We start from the raw sequence: 21,881 nt of genomic DNA, 5'->3' as shown, positions 1-21,881 counted from the left end.
TTTGGCATCGGATTCATAATCAATTTTTCCTCAAAAAGATTCACTTTGGCTTCGTCTTTGCTCTTCCAGAATTTCCTTTTAATTCTTCCACTTTTCAATCTGATTTTGGAAGCTTTTGAAATTAGTGGATGGATTTGTTGTTTTATGCAGACAACATGTTCGAGCAAATGCCTGAGAATACAGGTTTCCAATTTTTAATACCAAACAAGTTTTCAAGTTTCCAAGTTTCCAAGTTTCCAAGTTTCCAATTCAAATGTTCAGATTCAATCCCAATTTTTGAAAAGGGGTTCCTAATTGCCAACCAAAGGAGGCCCAAGTTTTGAAAATGGGCCTTTTCGTGTATCAGATTTGGGCCTTCCGTAATGCATGTTTTTGGGCTATGATTAAACTTCCACTATAGTCTGCTCTGTTGTGAAAAACCATTTCCCGTGGATTTCTGGTACTTACTGCCAATAAATTGATAAATGTTCACTTCTGTTTCTGTACTCAAAACAAAATAAACTCCCTGATATATATCAACAAAGACATTAATAATGCCTTGGTAAACCAAGTGCAAAATTATACGAAATTCTATTCAGGTTTTGACCATTACACCTCCACATGGTTTACACAGCTCACAGCGGATGTAGCGTTACTCGAACACCATGTTGTGGCCTAACTGTAAGAAAATGAAACGGGGAGTGAACGTAGGCTGGGGAAAGGGTGAAGGAGTAGTGTTGTAGAATCATTGACAGAGCAATCTTTACTTCAATGGTTGCAAAATTGAAGCCCACACAAGTTCGAGGTCCCATTCCAAAGGGCAAGAATGCGACCATGTTATCCTTGGTAGCTTTAGCAACCCCTTCTGAGAATCGCTCTGGTTTGAAAAGGTGCACGTCTGCTCCCCAAAATTTAGCATCATGATGAAATGCTAGGTTTGGGATTTGCAGTTCAACATTAGCAGGGACTATGAGATTTCTCAGTCTAACTTCCCTCGCGGCTTTCCTTTCGAAGGAAATAACAGGAGAGTATAATCTCAGAGACTCATTGATAATCATACTCATCTGCATTGCATGCATCCAAGTCAAAATTAGACAACAAATCAGCATTTCAAGCTTAAAAGCAAACAATTAATTCACTAATATATTTTCTTACTGTTTTGAGCTTGGAAATGCCCTCAGGGTGTGGAGTTTGTTTGCCAAATAGTTGCAGGACCTCCTTTCTTGCTTCCTCTTGCCAATCTCTATGGAGGGCCAGAAGAAATACAGTCCAAGCAAGCAGAGAATTAGTGGTTTCTTGTCCAGCAAAGTAAAAAGTCTTGCACTCGTCGACCAAATCGTCCACTGAAATCCTCTGCTTCTCATTGGTGTCATGGTGAGCCTTTAAAAGCAATCCAAGAAAATCACTTCCAAAACCGTCTTCCTCTCCAGCCATTGCCTTCTTTTCTCTTTTCTTAATGACCTCCATTACGCTATCGCGTATTCCTGTCTCAAGCTCTGCTGATTCGATTTCATCTCTGGTTTTAAAGATCTTACTGCAACATTGAATGAAAGAACATTGATGTGATCAATATTCTCTGCAAGCTTAGAAGAAAACTGAGTTTGATGCATAACAAGCCTGAGTTACCTGATACCAGGAAACCTAAGTTTGAGAGCATTTTTGAATGTCAAGAAGGATAACTTCATCAACATCTCAAAGATGTTCTTCCCTTCCAAGTAGCTGCTGCCAAATGCTGTTCTGGAAATCACTTCTGAAGTGAAGAACCTGAATTCGTCATACACTTCAATCTCTTTGCCTTCATGGTTCTTCAACCTTTCAAGCATCGTCTCGCCGCTAGCTATCATCGCTGGAATCATACTCTGATCAACACAGTCGGAAAATTTTACTTATTCTGTTTCACTTTTAGAAAAATGCTGTTGGAAGAAAGAATCACCAACAATAACTTTAGGAAGTTACTTTTAAGCTCTCTCCATGGAAGGCATGGTTGGCCAGCTTTCGCAACTTGGACCATTTTTCACCTGAGGATCTCGTGAGGCCATCTCCTAATAACTTCTTCACATATCCTAGAGTCTCTGTTTTTTGAAGAGCCCCGTCTTTGTTATTCAGTATCTCTTTGCATATTTCAGGTTCCGTAATGACCAGCTGAGCTTTAGAGCCATGCCATTGAAGATAATTCTTCCCTGTTTCCAAAGATTACCAAAGTTTATTTTGCAGCTAATTAAGATTCAAAAAGAAAACAGAAAAAATAAACCATAGGTGAAGGAAGAAGAGTTTCTTTCTTTACCATATAACTTGGTCCATAACTGAATATGAGGTTGAACTTGAGGAAAGATATCATGTGATAAGCTCTTGGGCCTGCTCATAGCTTCCTTTTTCATATTGGAGATTTCTTTGGTGTTTCCATGGATAAGTCTGTAAGAAGGGCCTTTGATCCCCTGCAGAGCCATCAACTTCTGTATGCGAACCGGCTTCCACCATAGCTTTTCAAACATCTTGACGAGAGCTAGCAACAGCGACAGACACAGAAAGCTTGAGAGAAGGATCACCGGCTCTCTGCACCAACTCATTTTTTCTAATTGTTCTCTCTTGATCTCCTCCTTGGCTGTAGCTCTCCTCTGTTTCTTAGTTTTCTTCTTCTTGTGTTCTTTAACAAGCTTCTAGCTCTTAACAAGTCTCTTGCTCTATGTTGATAATAAATATTACTTTGGAAACACGTTGCCATCGTTGACCTCAAAAATGCGTCTCTTAGCTTCTAATAGACAATGAAAGGCAGGGAATATTGTATATATGTTTATACATATCATATGGCGTCATTGATCACGGTGACTTGTTGAAAAACCTAAAGCTAGCATTGTCGGCGCATTAAAAACATGACGTATATATATATATATATATAGATATATTGGAATCTCAGCTCACGTACGAGTACGAATGTATCCATGTTAGGAGAATCATAATAAATAGTGGGACAGGACAGCAGCTCTGATAGCTACCTTCTGTGTTGACTAAGGTTTATTAAACACTTGGTTGTTGAAACTTGCGTAATTATTGCACACTTTAGGTGGAAAGCGTGACCACACAAGAAATGTAGATGTGTGATTGATAGCAACGTTAAATAGAAATCAAATATAGTCGCTATCAAAGATGCTATTAAACTCTCTTTCATTGTATTAATTAAGACCTACCATTGTGTTATACTTTTTTTTATTTTTTATATAAGTGATATTGAGGAAGGGAGAATCAAATATAGGACCTCGGATGCATGAACAAATACTCTTAACCACTTAAGCTACAAAACTCTTGCCCATTTTGTTTCATGGTCGGTTTATATCGGTCACACACAAGTCACAGTGAGTGTAGAATTACTTGAGCTCCGTGTTGTGGGCGAACTGTAATGTACTGCAAAGGAGAGTGGACATAAGCAGGGGAAAGGGTGAAGGAGTAGCGTTGTAGAATCATTGACAAAACAATCTTTGCTTCAGTGGTTGCATAGTCCAACCCAACGCAATTTCGAGGTCCCATTCCAAAGGGTAAGAATGCAGCTATTCTCTTCTCTGTGGCTTTAGCAATCCCTTCGGAGAATCGCTCCGGTTTGAAAAGGTGCACGTCTTCTCCCCAGAGTTGAGGCTCATGGTGAATTGCTAGACTTGGGATGAATATTTCAACATTAGCAGGAACTATGAGCTTTCCTAGTCTAACTTCCCTTTCAACTTTCCTTGCAATGGAAACAATAGGAGGATACAACCTTAGAGACTCATTGATGATCATACTCATCTGCATTGCAATTTGCATGCATCAAAAGGAAAAATAGAGAACAAATCAGGATTTTATACATATTAGTTGAACTTTTTTTTGTCACTTGGACAAACAATTGACTGTGTGACATTCTTACTGTTTTTAGTTTGGCAAGGCCATCAGAGTTTGGAGTTTGTTTGCCAAATATTTGCAGGATTTCCTTTCTTGCTTCCTCTTGCCAATCTGTATGGAGTGCCAGGAGAAAGACAGTCCAAGCCAGCAAAGTATTAGTGGTTTCTTGGCCAGCAAAATAAAATGTCTTGCATTCGTCAATCAAATCATCCACCGAAATCCTCTTCTTCTCATTGGAATCATGATGAGCCTTTAAAAGTAATCCAAGAAAATCACTCCCAAAGCTGTCTGTTTCTCCAATCATTATCGCCTTCTCTTCTCGTTTCTTGACAATCTCTATTATGCCCTCACGTATTCCTTTCTCTAGCCTCTTTGATTCGACCTCATCATTGGTTTTAATAAGCTTACTGCAACATAGAATGAACGATATGAACATGTGAAGTGAGAACAGAACATCATTAAAATTGATAAGTCATAGAGAAATTCAACAAAATGAAGTTACCTGATGCCAGGAAACCTGAATTTGAACAAATTTTTGAATATCAAGAAGTATAACTTCATCAACATCTCAAAAAGGTTCTTCCCTTCTAAGTAGCTGCTGCCAAATGCTGTCCTGGAAACCACTTCTGAAGTCAACAATCTAAATTCTTCAAACACCTCAATCTCTTTGCCTTCATGTTTTTTCCACCTTACTAACATCGTCTCAACACTAGCTGTCATTGTTGGAATCAATACTCCAGTAAAAACAAACAACAATGCCATATCATACAGTTTGAAAATTTGCAAGACTTGGCAGTAACTGTAAGTCTGCACAACTTACTTTTAAGCTATCTCCATGGAAGGCATGGTTGGCCAGCTTTCGCAATTTTCCCCATTTTTCACCTTCCCTTGATGCAAGGCCATCTCCTAATAGTTTCTTTACATAGGCTTGAGGCCCCCTTTTTTGAATAAGCTCTATGTTTGTTATTCAGTATCTCTTTGCACAATTCAGGTTCCCCAATAACTAATTGAGCTTGAGAACCATACCACTGCAGAAAATTCTTCCCTGTTGGAGAAAAAAAAAAGTCAGATTATTTCTCGGAACTAAGATTTAAAAGCCAAGTTAGGTAAGAGTTTATTATTACCATATATCTTGGTCCATGAATGAATATGAGGTTGAACTTCAGGTAATATATCATGTGATAAATTCATGGGCCTTCCCATTGTTTCCTTTTTCATGCTCATGATTTCTTTGGTGCTTCCGTGGATAAGTCTGTAAGAAGGGCCCTTGATTCCCTGCAAAGCCAACATATGCTGGATGCGAATCGGAGTCCACCATAGTTTGTGAAAGATCTTGATGAGAACTAAGAGAAGGAACAAAAGCAGAAATCTTGAAAGAGTGATTACTGGATCTCTGAACCAACTCATTTTCCTGGCTATTTTTCTCTTTGGCTGTATCTCTGAACCTACTGATTTCCAATTGGGATACGTATGGATTTATTACTTCATTGGGATGCATGTGGTATAAGATTATGACACAAAGAAGATGCCAGTTTTGTCCCTAACAAGATGACCCTGCAATATTATATGGCTTCATTGTGGATTATGTGCTTGCTTTGCTAACAACCAATGACGCTGCAACATTATTAAAATTTGTGACTAACTGGACTATACTAAACTTTGTGCCGCCCTCTTTAACAATTCCTTTGTCATGTTGGAGATTTCTTTGGTGTTAATCCACCAAATTTAACCATCACTGCTCTCTTCATTACCTCTGTAGTCCGTTTCTAAGTACCCTTATTTTCTTGGCATGTGCAATGTGCAATTTCTTTGGCTCTTCCCAAGTTTGAAGAAAACTCCCTTATACTTTTTCATTTTTGTACACATCAGCCATCAGAATAATGTATATATGTAGGTTCCCATGAACCTTATTATTTTCATATTTTGGGGTATATGCATTAGTACAGTTCATGCTAATGTGCTGCCTGGGGTTAGAGATGCTCTTTGGCTTCCCAAAACGTTTTATTTCATCAATGGAAATTCTACCAGAAACATGCAGCAAAGCAGCAGAACAGGAGGTTAAATTTTTACAAACTTCACAGCAGACATTACAATCTTTTAAAATAACAAGCTAACCATGTCCAAGGGCATTAGCTAATCCATACACCAAGTCCAAGATTATGGGCAATTCTGGTTCTTTCAGTTCACAGTGAGTGTAGCATTATTTGAAGTCCATGTTGAGGGCGAACTGTAAGAAGCCGAAAGGGAGAGTGGACATAGGCCGGGGAGAGGGTGAAAGAGTAGCGTTGTAAAATCATTGACAGAACAATCTTTACTTCATTGGTTGCAAAGTTCAAACCCACACAATTTCGTGGTCCCATACCAAATGGTAAGAATGTGGCTATGTTATTCTTAGTAGCTTTAGCAACCCCTTCAGAGAATCTCTCCGGTTTGAAAAGATGCACGTCTTGTCCCCAGAATCCAGGCTCATGGTGAAATGCTAAACATGGAATGACAAGTTCAACAGCAGCAGGGATAATGAGGTTTCCCAGCCTAACTTCCCTTTCAGCTTCCCTCTCAAGGGCAACAACAGGCGGATATAACCTCAGAGTCTCATTGATGATCATAGTCATCTGCATGAAAATGAATATTTGAAAAGAAATCAGTATTTCATAGTTAATGAAGAACATTTATGCCACTTGAAGAAGCGATTGAATAAGTACTGGACTTTCTTACTGTTTTTAGTCTAGCAATGCCATCCGTATTCGGATTTTGTTTTCCAAATATTTCTAGGACCTCCTTTCTTGCTTCCTCTTGCCAATCCGTATGGATTGCCAAAAGAAAGACAGTCCAAGCAAGCAAACTATTAGAAGTTTCTTGTCCGCCAAAGTAAAATGTCTTGCACTCATCAACTAAATCATCTACAGAAATCCTCTGGTTGTCATTGGCATCATGATAAGCCTTCAAAAGTAATCCAAGAAAATCACTCCCAAAGCCATCTTCTTCTCCAGCCATTGCCTTCTTTTCTCTTTTCTTAACAATCTCTATTATGGAGTTATATACTCCTTTCTCAAGATTCTCTGATTCGATCTCATCGCATGTTTTATAAAACTTACTGTAATATTCAATGAAAGACTAAACATGAGAACTAAACTAATAATCCAAGAATTCGTTTGTGGAATTGTTCTTTGATGTGCAGCAGATGGGGAAAATGAAAAAAAGAAAAAGAAAAAAGAATTCACCTGATACCAGGAATCCTGAGTTTCAAAATGTTTTTGAAAGATAAGAATGATAACTTCATCAGCATCTCAAAAATCTTCTCCCCTTCTAAGTAGCTGCTGCCAAATGCTGTCCTGGAAATCACTTCTGAGGTGAGCAACCGAAATTCTTCAAACATCTCAATCTCTTTGCCATCTTGATTTTTCCACCTTTCAAGCATAATCTCAGCACTAGCTATCGTTGCCGGAGTCATACTCTACCATCATGCCATTAACAAATTTACTTTCAATTTATGCCTTTCTTATTTTTCTGCCATTCATAAACAACTGTAAGAACTTACTTTTAAGCTCTCTCCATGGAAAGCATAGTTGGCCACCTTTCTCAATTTTCCCCATTTTTCAATGTTGGTTGTTGTCACGAGTCCATCTCCCAGTAGCTGCTTCACAAAGCTTTTGGGCTTGCTTTTCGTATAAGCTCTATCTTTGTCATTCAGTATCTCCTTGCACAACTCAGGTTCCGTGATGATCAATTGAGGTCGAAGACCATACCATTGAAGAAAATTCTTCCCTGTTGCAAAAGACGACCAAAGTTATTTCAGAACAAAGACCCATAAACCATAGTCAATGAGGAGTTTCTTTACCATATAACTTGGTCCAGGAGTGAAAATGAGGTTGAACTCTGGAAAATATGTCATGTGATAAACCTCTGGGCTTGCCCATGGCTTCATTTTGCATGTTGAAGATTTCTTTGGTGTTTCCATGGACAAGTCTGTAAGCAGGGCCCTTGATGCCCTGCAAAGCCATCAGCCTCTGTATGCTTGTTGGTTTCCACCATAGCTTGTGAAAGATCTTGATGAGAGCTAAAAAGAGGAACAGACACACAGAGCTTGAAAGAATGATTGCTACTTCTCCAGAGGAATCCATTTTTTTTTTAGTATATTTTTTCTCTTTTGCTAGATTTCTGAACCAGATCAATATTCAGCTCCCTCAGTTGACTATTTAAATTGTCTTGCTCTGTTACTGTAATAATAAATTGGGTAGTATAAGATACGACTGTCAATTTTGACCCAATCTAAAAAGACAACAACTTGTATATAAAGAAAAATCGCTAGGCAGTAGGCAGGGCCTACCACTAGAGGAGGAAGTAAGGCCTATTTCTTTTATTTATTTTTTATTTAGTCTTATAAATTATTAATTTATACTAAAATTATGCAAAATAAAACGATGTATAAATTATAAAATACTACCATAATACATACTAGCTTCTTGGCACATGCGAATTGGTTTTTTTTTTGTTTTTTTTATTTAAGAATTAATAAAATAAAATATGGATAGTTATGTTCCATAAAAGTATGACCTATTATCTGATTTTGTTTTTAATTTTAATTTTTTAAATATAAAAAAAATGTGAATTTACCATATTATCCTCATTTAATTAATAATTTCAATTCTTAATGTTTGAATTAACCAAGGGTATTTTCTGGTATTTTGAATGTTTCATCATTCTCTGCCTTTTGCTTTTTTTTTTCTTTTTTTTTTTAATGAAGAAAAGGGGGGAAAACCCCTAAACACCAACACAACAACTAATTACTACTAATCAGACGAGCCTTAACAGCTCCCAGAGAATCATTTAGCAATAAACAACCAAGCCAGGCAAGACTCTCCTCAAAATAGTAACAGCCCAGGTCCTGATTGTGACTCCAAGTAGCTAACCCATCAACTACATCATTCCTCTCTCTATAGATATGTTGAAGCTTGATCCTTCAAAACAGATTCATTAGCCTTTTACAGCTGCTGACCAACCCAGCATGAGGATGACAATCATTCAAAACCTTACTCTAAATAAGAAGCACAGTAGTATCAGAATCCATCTCAATAACAATATCATGTAATTTTTTCTCAATAGCCAAATTCAATCCAAAAAACAGACCCCACAACTCAGCTTCAAGCACTTCTCCCTGACCTAAATTGACAGCAAAGCCACCAATCCATTGACCCAAATGATCTCTTAGGACCCCTCCAGCACCAATGGCACCAGTACTGCCCCTGCAAGACCCATCTATATTTAACTTGACCAAACCAATTTCAGGAGGGACCCAAGCCAACAACACTTGCACCTTATTAGCTCCACTATTAGTATTAATAATGGCCTGAAACCAATCCTTTGCAGCAGTACAAATCAAATCTCTGGGTTAAAAGGCAAATCAGTTTCATCTTTAAAAATAAAGTCATTTCTCCATTTCCAAATATACCAACATATAAAAACAAACATAATTCTCCATGGAATCTGAACAAAGTGAGCCTTTGAGCACAAATTGTTTAACAACCAAGGATGAAAATCAATTTGGAAAAAAGGCGAAGCTTGCGTAGAATTCATAAAGAGATCCCAAACCTTTCTAGCTCTAGAACAATCTCTTAAGATATGCAAAGTAGATTCAATAGGCCACTTACAATAATCGCAGGCACAATTTCCAGTAAGATGTCTTCGAATTCGCTGCTCATTGGAGAGAATTTTCTCTTGAAAAACCAACCAAAAGAAAATTTGGAATTTAGGAGGGATTCGAAGCTTCCATAGAACTCTCTACCAAGGATTTAGCCAATCTACCCCCTAAAAATGCAAGCTGTAAGCGGACTTGACAGAGAATAACCATTAGAAGTAGGTTTCCAGATCTGACAATCCTCCAATAAGCCCTCAAAATCAGTTGAATAACCAGTAACTTTTGGACCCATTCCAAAGGGTAAGAATGCAGCTATTTTGTTCTTTGTGGCTTTAGCAATCCCTTCAGAGAATCGCTCCCATTTGAAAAGGTGCGCATCTTCTCCCCAGAGTTGAGGCTCATGGTGAATTGCTAGACTTGGGATGAATATTTCAACATTAGCAGGAACTATGAGCTTTCCTAGTCTAACTTCCCTTTCAACTTTCCTTGCAATGGAAACAATAGGAGGATACAACCATAGAGACTCATTGATGATCATACCAATCTGCATTGCAATTTGCATGCATCAAAAGGAAAAATAGAGAACAAATCCGGATTTTATACATATTAGTTGAACATTTTTTTGTCACTTGGACAAGCAATTGACTGTGTGACATTCTTACTGTTTTTAGTTTGGCAAGGCCATCAGAGTTTGGAGTTTGTTTGCCAAATATTTGCAGGATCCCCTTTCTTGCCTCCTCTTGCCAATCTGTATGGAGTGCCAGGAGAAAGACAGCCCAAGCCAGCAAAATAAAATGTCTTGCATTTGTCAACCAAATCATCCACCGAAATCCTCTGCTTCTCATTGGAATCATGATGAGCCTTTAAGAAAATCACTCCCAAAGCTGTCTGTTTCTCCAATCATTATCGCCTTCTCTTCTCGTTTCTTGACAATCTCTATTATGCCCTCACGTATTCCTTTCTCTAGCTTCTTTGATTCGACCTCATCCTTTGGTTTTAATAAGCTTACTGCAACATAGAATGAAAGATATGAACATGTGAAATGAGAACAGAACATCATTAAAATTGATAAGTCATAGAGAAATTCAACAAAATGAAGTTACCTGATGCCAGGAAACCTGAATTTGAACAAATTTTTGAATATCAAGAAGTATAACTTCATCAACATCTCAAAAAGGTTCTTCCCTTCTAAGTAGCTGCTGCCAAATGCTGTCCTGGAAACCACTTCTGAAGTCAACAATCTAAATTCTTCAAACACCTCAATCTCTTTGCCTTCATGTTTTTTCCACCTTACTAACATCGTCTCAACACTAGCTGTCATTGTTGGAATCAATACTCCAGTAAAAACAAACAACAATGCCATATCATACAGTTTGAAAATTTGCAAGACTTGGCAGTAACTGTAAGTCTGCACAACTTACTTTTAAGCTATCTCCATGGAAGGCATGGTTGGCCAGCTTTCGCAATTTTCCCCATTTTTCACCTTCCCTTGATGCAAGGCCATCTCCTAATAGTTTCTTTACATAGGCTTGAGGCCCCCTTTTTTGAATAAGCTCTATGTTTGTTATTCAGTATCTCTTTGCACAATTCAGGTTCCCCAATAACTAATTGAGCTTGAGAACCATACCACTGCAGAAAATTCTTCCCTGTTGGAGAAAAAAAAAAGTCAGATTATTTCTCGGAACTAAGATTTAAAAGCCAAGTTAGGTAAGAGTTTATTATTACCATATATCTTGGTCCATGAATGAATATGAGGTTGAACTTCAGGTAATATATCATGTGATAAATTCATGGGCCTTCCCATTGTTTCCTTTTTCATGCTCATGATTTCTTTGGTGCTTCCGTGGATAAGTCTGTAAGAAGGGCCCTTGATTCCCTGCAAAGCCAACATATGCTGGATGCGAATCGGAGTCCACCATAGTTTGTGAAAGATCTTGATGAGAACTAAGAGAAGGAACAAAAGCAGAAATCTTGAAAGAGTGATTACTGGATCTCTGAACCAACTCATTTTCCTGGCTATTTTTCTCTTTGGCTGTATCTCTGAACCTACTGATTTCCAATTGGGATACGTATGGATTTATTACTTCATTGGGATGCATGTGGTATAAGATTATGACACAAAGAAGATGCCAGTTTTGTCCCTAACAAGATGACCCTGCAATATTATATGGCTTCATTGTGGATTATGTGCTTGCTTTGCTAACAACCAATGACGCTGCAACATTATTAAAATTTGTGACTAACTGGACTATACTAAACTTTGTGCCGCCCTCTTTAACAATTCCTTTGTCATGTTGGAGATTTCTTTGGTGTTAATCCACCAAATTTAACCATCACTGCTCTCTTCATTACCTCTGTAGTCCGTTTCTAAGTACCCTTATTTTCTTGGCATGTGCAATGTGCAATTTCTTTGGCTCTTCCCAAGTTTGAAGAAAACTCCCTTATACTTTTTCATTTTTGTACACATCAGCCATCAGAATAATGTATATATGTAGGTTCCCATGAACCTTATTATTTTCATATTTTGGGGTATATGCATTAGTACAGTTCATGCTAATGTGCTGCCTGGGGTTAGAGATGCTCTTTGGCTTCCCAAAACGTTTTATTTCATCAATGGAAATTCTACCAGAAACATGCAGCAAAGCAGCAGAACAGGAGGTTAAATTTTTACAAACTTCACAGCAGACATTACAATCTTTTAAAATAACAAGCTAACCATGTCCAAGGGCATTAGCTAATCCATACACCAAGTCCAAGATTATGGGCAATTCTGGTTCTTTCAGTTCACAGTGAGTGTAGCATTATTTGAAGTCCATGTTGAGGGCGAACTGTAAGAAGCCGAAAGGGAGAGTGGACATAGGCCGGGGAGAGGGTGAAAGAGTAGCGTTGTAAAATCATTGACAGAACAATCTTTACTTCATTGGTTGCAAAGTTCAAACCCACACAATTTCGTGGTCCCATACCAAATGGTAAGAATGTGGCTATGTTATTCTTAGTAGCTTTAGCAACCCCTTCAGAGAATCTCTCCGGTTTGAAAAGATGCACGTCTTGTCCCCAGAATCCAGGCTCATGGTGAAATGCTAAACATGGAATGACGAGTTCAACAGTAGCAGGGATAATGAGGTTTCCCAGCCTAACTTCCCTTTCAGCTTCCCTCTCAAGGACAACAATAGGCGGATATAACCTCAGAGTCTCATTGATGATCATAGTCATCTGCATGAAAATGAATATTTGAAAAGAAATCAGTATTTCATAGTTAATGAAGAACATTTATGCCACTTGAAGAAGCGATTGATTGAGTACTGGACTTTCTTACTGTTTTTAGTCTGGCAATGCCATCCGTATTCGGATTTTGTTTTCCAAATATTTCTAGGACCTCCTTTCTTGCTTCCTCTTGCCAATCCGTATGGATTGCCAAAAGAAAGACTGTCCAAGCAAGCAAACTACTAGAAGTTTCTTGTCCGGCCAAGTAAAATGTCTTGCACTCATCAACTAAATCATCTACAGAAATCCTCTGGTTGTCATTGGCATCATGATGAGCCTTCAAAAGTAATCCAAGAAAATCACTCCCAAAGCCATCTTCTTCTCCAGCCATTGCCTTCTTTCCTCTTTTCTTAACAATCTCTATTATGGAGTTATATATTCCTTTCTCAAGATTCTCTGATTCGATCTCATCGCATGTTTTATAAAACTTACTGTAATATTCAATGAAAGACTAAACATGAGAACTAAACTAATAATCCAAGAATTCGTTTGTGGAATAGTTCTTTGATGTGCAGCAGATGGGGAAAATGAAAAAAAGAAAAAGAAAAAAGAATTCACCTGATACCAGGAATCCTGAGTTTCAAAATGTTTTTGAAAGATAAGAAGGATAACTTCATCAGCATCTCAAAAATCTTCTCCCCTTCTAAGTAGCTGCTGCCAAATGCTGTCCTGGAAATCACTTCTGAGGTGAGCAACCGAAATTCTTCAAACATCTCAATCTCTTTGCCATCTTGATTTTTCCACCTTTCAAGCATAATCTCAGCACTAGCTATCGTTGCCGGAGTCATACTCTACCATCATGCCATTAACAAATTTACTTTCAATTTATGCCTTTCTTATTTTTCTGCCATTCATAAACAACTGTAAGAACTTACTTTTAAGCTCTCTCCATGGAAAGCAAAGTTGGCCACCTTTCTCAATTTTCCCCATTTTTCAATGTTGGTTGTTGTCACAAGTCCATCTCCCAGTAGCTGCTTCACAAAGCTTTTGGGCTTGCTTTTCGGATAAGCTCTATCTTTGTCATTCAGTATCTCCTTGCACAACTCAGGTTCCGTGATGATCAATTGAGGTCGAAGACCATACCATTGAAGAAAATTCTTCCCTGTTGCAAAAGATGACAAAAGTTATTTCAGAACAGAGACTCAAAAACCATAGTCAATGAGGAGTTTCTTTACCATATAACTTGGTCCAGGAGTGAAAATGAGGTTGAACTCTGGAAAATATGTCATGTGATAAACCTTTGGGCTTGCCCATGGCTTCATTTTGCATGTTGAAGATTTCTTTGGTGTTTCCATGGACAAGTCTGTAAGCAGGGCCTTTGATGCCCTGCAAAGCCATCAGCCTCTGTATGCTTGTTGGTTTCCACCATAGCTTGTGAAAGATCTTGATGAGAACTAAAAAGAGGAACAGACACACAGAGCTTGAAAGAATGATTGCTACTTCTCCAGAGGAATCCATTTTTTTTTAGTATAGTTTTTCTCTTTTGCTAGATTTCTGAACCAGATCAATATTCAGCTCCCTCAGTTGACTATTTAAATTGTTGCTCTGTTAGTGCTAGTTGGTCGTTGCTATGCTTTAAAATCAATAGCTTCTATTGTGCTGCAAGAATAATCAATTGTGAAAAAATCATTTAGGTGTTTTGTAAATTATATTTTAAAAAAATATTATAAGTAATTGTTATAAATCTAGAGGAAATTGTAGAGAGAATTGGGATAGAGAGAAAGTATAGAAACTGAACTTTCATTGAATGTTTTCTCTTCTCATCTGTGTATTTATAAAGGAAGGGTGTGAACCCTTTTGTAGGCAAAGCCTTCCAACATGTGGGCTCTACCTTATAATTTACAACACTCCCCCTTGTAGACCACAAATGATACGGAATATGTCTCGTTAAAAACCTTGCCAGTAAAAACCCAGTGGGACAAAAAAAATAAAAAAAAATGGTTGAAGGGAAAAAGAGTACATAACCATGTGTAACATAAAATTCTGTGTATATTGACACGCGTGCGACACTGCCTCATTAAAACCTTGCCAGGAAAAACCCAGTGGGATAAAAACCTGGACGAAGGAAAAAGAGTACAATGTGTAAAGGTCTTTCTTGACAGCACGCTCCCCCTGATGCTTGGCAAAATATCTTTAAGTCATACTGTTGATCACCTTTCTGAATATCGTAGTTGACACTGCTTCTGTGAGTCAATCTTGAGCGACACTGTCTCGTTAAAACCTTACCAGGAAAAACCCAGTGGGATAAAAACCTGGATGAAGGAAAAAGAGTACAGTGTATGAAGGTCTTTATTAATACCACGCTCCCCCTGATGAATATCTCCCCCTGAAAACTTCATGACTAGCTTTTTCCAGTAAGCGACCATAGAGATTTCTAGAGTCCGCATATCTTAATAACACTTGGGCTATTTGTAAGTTCACTCAAAAAAAATATGCCCGTATATGGTGTTATGCTGAGATAACATCAAATATGCCTCACATCATCCCAAAATGATGGTGATGAAGTTGAGCTCTATCTGGAAAATACAATGTCCGGTCCAATATACTTCCGGAAAATCCTTAGAGTGCCCAACGGATAATCCTCATAAAAATGCTTCAATACTTTCTTAGTATAAGCAAGAATCTCGTTGGCATAATGCTCGATCTTTAAGTTGAGACAAATATTTCTTGAACTCTTCAAGAGTTTCAATACGTTGCAAACATATTATAATCAATGTACTCACTGAGGCAATTTATACACATTAGTATTGAGTACAGATTTTGTGCTTCAGGCACATGTCCTTCAGGGACTTGCTTCATGCAATTTCAATCCTTTCAAGGATTTTGTTTAAGGGGATTAAACTTTATGATACATTATATAGCTTTAACCCAGCTATTTATACATCTTTAGGGAATCACTACTGGTGATATGCTCTGTGCATTTAATAGCCCTTAAAGATAACATGTTGGTCTCCGTAAATGTGCAATAAGGAGGCACAATTGAATTTGTAAATATGGAGAAAACCCAACATTCCTTGTTTCTGCCAGAAACATTGTGTCATACAAAGTAGGTATATTCCCTTTTATTCCGAACACCCAAGTATAAATTTCAGTATTAACATCTTTTGGGGTTCGTACTGTGGGTTTGTTCTTTCACGTTCATTCTCATCTATAATGGAATTACCTCATTCCATTTTGGCCAATGGTATTGTCGACATTTAATAATTGAACGTGGTTCCAATCAACACAACCCATTGATGATTTGAGTAGCTACTCCAAAACCAAAAATTGTCATTCATCAATTCATGATCCCATCATTCTCATTTGCACGTGCATGCATCAATTATAAGCATTTCTTTGCTTTTGGGTACCCAAGCCACTTCATGGGGCTTTTATTATGTGAGAATGTGGCTTATAACCTCCAATGGAGCGTTATTTTACAGTAGGGCGTGGATAATCTCTATTTAGGGAGTTGGAACATTTAGAACCCATATATCTGTCATGCTGCAGGCATGCCACAGATTAATACATACATGTCAATTAATTTCTGGGACTTTAACCCATACAATTTGCTACGCATTAGGCGTGCACAATATCAATATTGACATGTCAAAGGATTGTCCTTTCGGGACTTGAATCCACATCATTTGCTACGCAACAGGCGTGCATCATATTGATCACTGCTATACCCATATTCTGTTCTTATGGGACTTTAATCTGTGCAGTGTATTATCAATGTATCCAACTTGCAATCTGTAAAATTTGCATTAATAATTCATGAATACATACAAGCCATTCTTTTGGAACAGACTTATCTCCCCATTTGGTTACCTTTCAAGATAAAATATCAAATAAGTATATAAGCATAAAATAACACAAGTATTGCTTACATCCTTAGGTGGGAGAAACTTTTCTCAAGTATCATTCAAGCTCGTATCAGCCCAGTAAATATAATGTAGCGCTTGATGATCTAGTTATATCCTGCAAGAGCAAAATCACAACTATTTTCTCTGTCAAAAACAAATAACCCTCAGAGTTAGGATCACTTCATGGATTCTTTCTTCAGATGTTCATTCTAAAGAAATAAAATCTCTTATGAACAGAGAGTTATAAAAAGAGAAAAAATGCAAAAATAATGTGATATTGATTGCAAGAGAAGGTAAGCAATCAAAGAAGGAAGCTGGTGGGAGCAGACAATAAGCTCTCATATCTCCTAGTCTAGCAGGACTTCCGGAGATTAGAGCATAAGATCGCCTTCACAGTTTCCTGATGTAGCGGAAACGTGATCAGGGATAGTCTTGCTTCCTGAATGGATGATCAGAGATAGTCTTGCTTCTCGGGCATATTGAGTGCTCACTGATAAGAAAAATAAGTAGATATCGCATCACTAGGTATGGAGTAAACTAGATGTCTTCTGCAAAGAAAATTTCGTTAGTAACACATTTATACACAAATACAATGAATAGGTAGAACCGGTGAATTTCAAATTAACCATAGGAAAATTACGAGATTCTCGGGATACTTTTGAAAAAGTAGCTCCGTGAAATCCGTAAAGCAAGATCGGCTTTGACGAAAATAATACTTGAAAACGCCGAAAGTGCCGACAAACATTAATGGAGGCCGCGTGAAGTTTTGGAATCTGGAAAAGAAAAAGAGAATATGGGGATCTGAGATAATATTGGGATCCTGGAAACTGTAGCCATATTTCCTCCTATAGGTATTGCCTTTGCAAAACTTGATTGGAGCAACTGCGTTTCAACTCAACTTCCTTCATTTTCTGAAACTTTAGTTTTTCTAAGACTTTCTTCTAAACCTTCTTAAAATGGCTTCCTCTTCTTCCTGCCCAAATTATTTCAATTTAAATGATGCTCCCACAACTACCAATGATGCCAAAGTTTGGCGTCCATTCTTTGTATCCCAAAATCGTCATCTCACAGTTAATGATTCTGTGATGATGAATGATGCTACTGCTGTCATAGTAGCTAGGAATTTCATTATTCCAATGGATGAAATGTTGTTGACAGGGAGATCTGAGGAAGAAGCTATTGATGACTCAATGGCTTTTAGCATTCAGAGTGCTGCTTCTGTTTCTAACATGGCTGATCGTTTGCGTGCCAGAGCAAACGAGGTTGAGAGGTTAACAACTGAAAATTCGTCTCTCCAAAGAATGCTTCATGAGTCTCAACAGGAGGTTGCGAAACTTAAAGGAGAGAATAATGCCTTGTTGAAACTGGTGAGTTCGTACTCTGTTGATACACTGAGAAGGCTAGACATGCTGCAGGTCTCTAATGAAAGAATTTTGGGAGATCACGAGAGGCTCATGGCTAAGCTTAAGAGGCGTCGTCCTCTTCCTTCAGAGGCTTCCAGAACATAATGTAATTTTATAGATTTTACAGGGCCTGCACCTTCATTGCAGGTGGAAAAAATCTATCTGTTGTATGTTCCTGTTATAATAATTGCGCACATTCTTAAACTTGCACCTGTGGTTTTTACGTCTTTTCAAAATGACGGTTTGGAACCTTGTGCCTTATAGGTTCAAATAACCACATCGACTCTCTCAAATTTCATATTTCAACGTATGGGAGCCCGGAACCTTTGGCCTGGGCTAAACACAAACTCAGAATTTATTTGCCCTTTCCAAATGGACATGAAATATGAATTGAGTAAAAGCCACTATATACCCACAACTTCAAGTTCAGGATCTCTCATATATTTGAATCCATGTGCTTCCGGCCCAGATATAACAAAATATGTGGGGAGCCTCAATTCATCATTTGAGGTTTATATTGATATTATCCATTTCACGGTGTATTCTTAACAACCAGGATTCACAAAATATATTTCTTCCTTGAGATGTTGATTACAACATAATCGAACTTTATTAAATTCATCATTTTCTTATGCCAAAGAAATATGTGGTGTACCACAATTTGCAATAATACCTCAAGGGTTGTCCATTTAACTGTTGGAACTTTAGGTTCTCAACACTGTTAGATTTTGAACTTCAGGCCAAAATCACATATTCTCATGGTATGGACATTCAATCCCCTTAGATTTTGAACTTCGGGCCAAAATCACATATTCTCATGGTATGGACATTTTTACAATTTTCTGTACATATTTCTGGACTTCAAGCCCTTACATAATTGTCCATATTTTGAGGGACTTCTGGCATCTCATTTAATTGCTCATCCATGAGTTTAAGGAACTACAGGTTCCTTTTTGAATAGTGATGGTTTACCCAAAATGGTGAATATGTATGTATACGTCACTATTCATATATCCAGTACTATTCATCAAGTCATGAATACGTATCTATTCATGTGTACAGTACATTTGCCAGTACAGTTATCATCCATGTGTACGGCATTATGAACCAATACGGTACTGTTACATCATTAAGGAACCCCAGGTCCTTATTTACATGTCAAGGATCAAGGACCCTCAAGTCCAATCACATGTTTACAAATACAGTACTGGAGAGACTGCCAGCTCTCATATTATCATCATCAAGGATCTTCAAGTCCTGATGTAATTGTATGATGAGGATCAAGGAACTTCTGGTCCTGATCTGCATACTGTAAAAACTCATCATACAGCACAATTAATCTATAAAATAAATTGCTGGTAAATAAATTACTGGTATGGACGATAAACCCGCACCACACTTTAAATAAATGTAAATGTGCGGTAAATTAAATTCATAAAGTAAAGGTGCTTGTATGGGCATTAATTCTGCTCCATACATTTAAATAAAAGTAAAGGCGTGGACGATAAACCCGCACCACCCTTTTAAATAAATGTGCGATAAAGTAAATTCATAAAGTAAATTTCATAAAGTATGAGGGTCAATTCCACATCATACTTTAAGTAAAAGTAAATTTGCGATAAAGTAAACGTGCTTGTATGGGCACTAATTCTGCTCCATACATTTAAATAAAAGTAAAGGCGTGGACGATAAACCCGCACCACCCTTTTAAATAGATACTGTTGTATGGGTAATAAACCTACACCATACAGTAAATAATGTGCAGTAAAGTAATTTCATAAAGTATGAGGGTTAATTCCACATCATACTTTAAGTAAAAGTAAATTTGCTATAAAGTAAAGGCAATTATTGGTGGGTTCTTATCAACACCACGATCAAATAGTATAATATTATTATACTGATATATTAGTGGAATATCACGCATGTTCCAGGCGAATCCATGCCCCTCCTTTTTCCACTGCTACCACTGTACCTGCACCAATTTGTTTATTAAATACTGTAGAGAAATAATAAAGTAATAGAAAGCATAAAGGGCATAGAGCTTATTGGATTATTTTTTTTTTAATTTATTTATTTTTCTTTCTTTCGGTGGGTTTGCTGTTCTCAAAAACAGGCTTTAGCACTTTCTGATATGGTGCTGCTCTCGAAGCCTCTTGCGTGCCCATACTCAATTATAGCGGCTTAGTGCTAGCTCACGTGATGTTCCTTTTGTTGAGCACTGAGAATAAAGAAAGTGATAACTGAGAAACTATATGGTAAGGCCTGCTGTGATTTTCATCGCAGTCGGAGCAGGAGAGGAGAAAGTGTGAGACAAGCGGCACGCCAATGGCTAAAACGAAGAAGATGGACCACGAAATACCAGTCCTCCATACATTGGACTGATCCACGAAAACCCATTTGAGGCATGCACAAAATCAAAGACGTGTTGAGCTGTTACCATCTCTCTCTCTGAGTCACCGGGTTGAGTTCGAGGCAAAAAAAAACGCCGAGCAGTTCACTTGGGTCCTCCTCCTCAAAGCTCGACCGAAACCAGACCATCGAAGACGACTTCCTCGGCGCCAAGGTGCTATGGGAAACAGGGGCCAGCTCCGTTAAACTTGCTCTGCACCTCCTCCTCGTCGCCGTCGCCATCATCTCCTTTGGAATCGTCTTCTTCGCTGTCGTCGGGAGCCCCGATCAAGGACGAGCTGTCCGAGGAAGCCTCTTCGGACCTCGGCAGCGCCTCCACGTTCTGCTTCACGAAGAGACGGCCGCGGCCATCCCCGATGAAGAAGGCGGGGCCCACCAAGACATCCATTCAACAGAGGTTAAGAGCCATGGAATGAAGCAGAACATTGAACTCTCTCTCTCTGCAACTTCAACGTCCTTGGCCATTAATGGTGTGCTTATCGTTGAGGACCCTATCGAGCACGGAGGGATCAGAGAAGACAACGAAGCCGAAGCCCCTGGGCCGGCCAGTGGTCTTGTCGCGCATGATGACGGTTTGGGTGACGTCACCGTACTGGTTGAAGTAGTCGGTGAGCTTGTCCTCTGTGGTGTCCCAGGCCAGCCCTCCTATGAACAGCTTACCTTCGTCTGAGTCCATGGCTGGCTCTCTGTGTGTGTTTTGTGTCTTGGTCTTGTTTCTGTTCTCTGAAACGAGAGAGAGAGAGAGAGAGAGAGAGAGAGAGAGAGATTTGGTCTCAGCTGCCAATAGTTGATGGAAGACAGAGACTTGGTGGCTTATTGCTCTGCTTCAATTTTCTATTATCTCCCTCTGTCTCTCTAACACGGAGACATACAAGGAAAGCTGAAGAAATGGCAAGAGAGGGAGGAACGTAGGGGAAAGAATCTGGGTTTCATCAGAGATTTCAGTTGGTATATTTGAAAGCGAATTCGTGCTGATAACGTGTTATAAATCTAGAGGAAATTGTAGAGAGAATTGGGATAGAGAGAAAGTATAGAAACTGAACTTTCATTGAATGTTTTCTCTTCTCATCTGTGTATTTACAAAGGAAGGGTGTGAACCCTTTTGTAGGCAAAGCCTTCCAACATGTGGGCTCCACCTTATAATTTACAACAGTAATCAAAATGTTTGGTAATTTTTTATCAAAAGTGTTTTCGGTGTGTACAATGACCAAAAAAAAAAAACATGAATCATGATGAAATTATTTGTTGTTTTCTTAGTTCTTTTTCTACTCTTTTTTTTTTTTTTTTAACAACAACTTTACGCTACATAATTTTTCTCTTTTTTTTAATTCACACTTTTTTTGGGTCAAACTTTTTCGTCTCTCTCTGCATCTCCTTTTTCTTTTTTTTTTGGGGAACCCCTTTTTTCTTTCCAGATCTCTGCATCTCTTTCTGCCGCTCCTCCTTTTTCATCATCTTCTTCTCTTTCTTCCTACCGCC

At 38.2% G+C, this 21,881-nt stretch overlaps 3 protein-coding genes and 2 pseudogenes across 3 annotated transcripts; all 5 read right to left on the bottom strand.

Moving 5' to 3' along the window:
- Positions 444–2,652, bottom strand: LOC109947944 (cytochrome P450 CYP749A22-like). Its single transcript, XM_020559756.1, has 5 exons — positions 2,264–2,652; positions 1,936–2,159; positions 1,606–1,838; positions 1,135–1,513; positions 444–1,043 (listed from the first exon to the last, which is right to left on the bottom strand). Exons 1-5 carry the CDS (start codon positions 2,544–2,546, stop codon positions 615–617), a joined length of 1,548 nt encoding a protein of 515 aa, XP_020415345.1. The 5' UTR covers positions 2,547–2,652; the 3' UTR covers positions 444–614.
- On the bottom strand, positions 3,239–5,253 carry LOC109946609 (annotated as a pseudogene).
- On the bottom strand, positions 5,820–8,106 carry LOC18790512 (cytochrome P450 CYP749A22). The gene is made up of 5 exons (XM_020557252.1): positions 7,685–8,106; positions 7,385–7,611; positions 7,068–7,300; positions 6,562–6,940; positions 5,820–6,458 (listed from the first exon to the last, which is right to left on the bottom strand). The coding sequence occupies exons 1-5, from the start codon at positions 7,965–7,967 to the stop codon at positions 6,030–6,032; spliced, it is 1,551 nt and encodes a 516-aa protein (XP_020412841.1). The 5' UTR covers positions 7,968–8,106; the 3' UTR covers positions 5,820–6,029.
- Positions 8,882–11,489, bottom strand: LOC18792878 (annotated as a pseudogene).
- LOC18790739 (cytochrome P450 CYP749A22) lies at positions 12,056–14,287 on the bottom strand. The gene is made up of 5 exons (XM_007226469.2): positions 13,921–14,287; positions 13,621–13,847; positions 13,304–13,536; positions 12,798–13,176; positions 12,056–12,694 (listed from the first exon to the last, which is right to left on the bottom strand). Exons 1-5 carry the CDS (start codon positions 14,201–14,203, stop codon positions 12,266–12,268), a joined length of 1,551 nt encoding a protein of 516 aa, XP_007226531.1. The 5' UTR covers positions 14,204–14,287; the 3' UTR covers positions 12,056–12,265.

The sequence above is a fragment of the Prunus persica genome, chromosome G1 (genome assembly GCF_000346465.2).
Source record: "Prunus persica cultivar Lovell chromosome G1, Prunus_persica_NCBIv2, whole genome shotgun sequence".
Lineage (NCBI taxonomy): Eukaryota > Viridiplantae > Streptophyta > Magnoliopsida > Rosales > Rosaceae > Prunus > Prunus persica.
The sequence above is the reverse complement of the archived record's forward strand: the minus strand, read 5'-3'. Positions and strand labels throughout refer to the sequence as shown.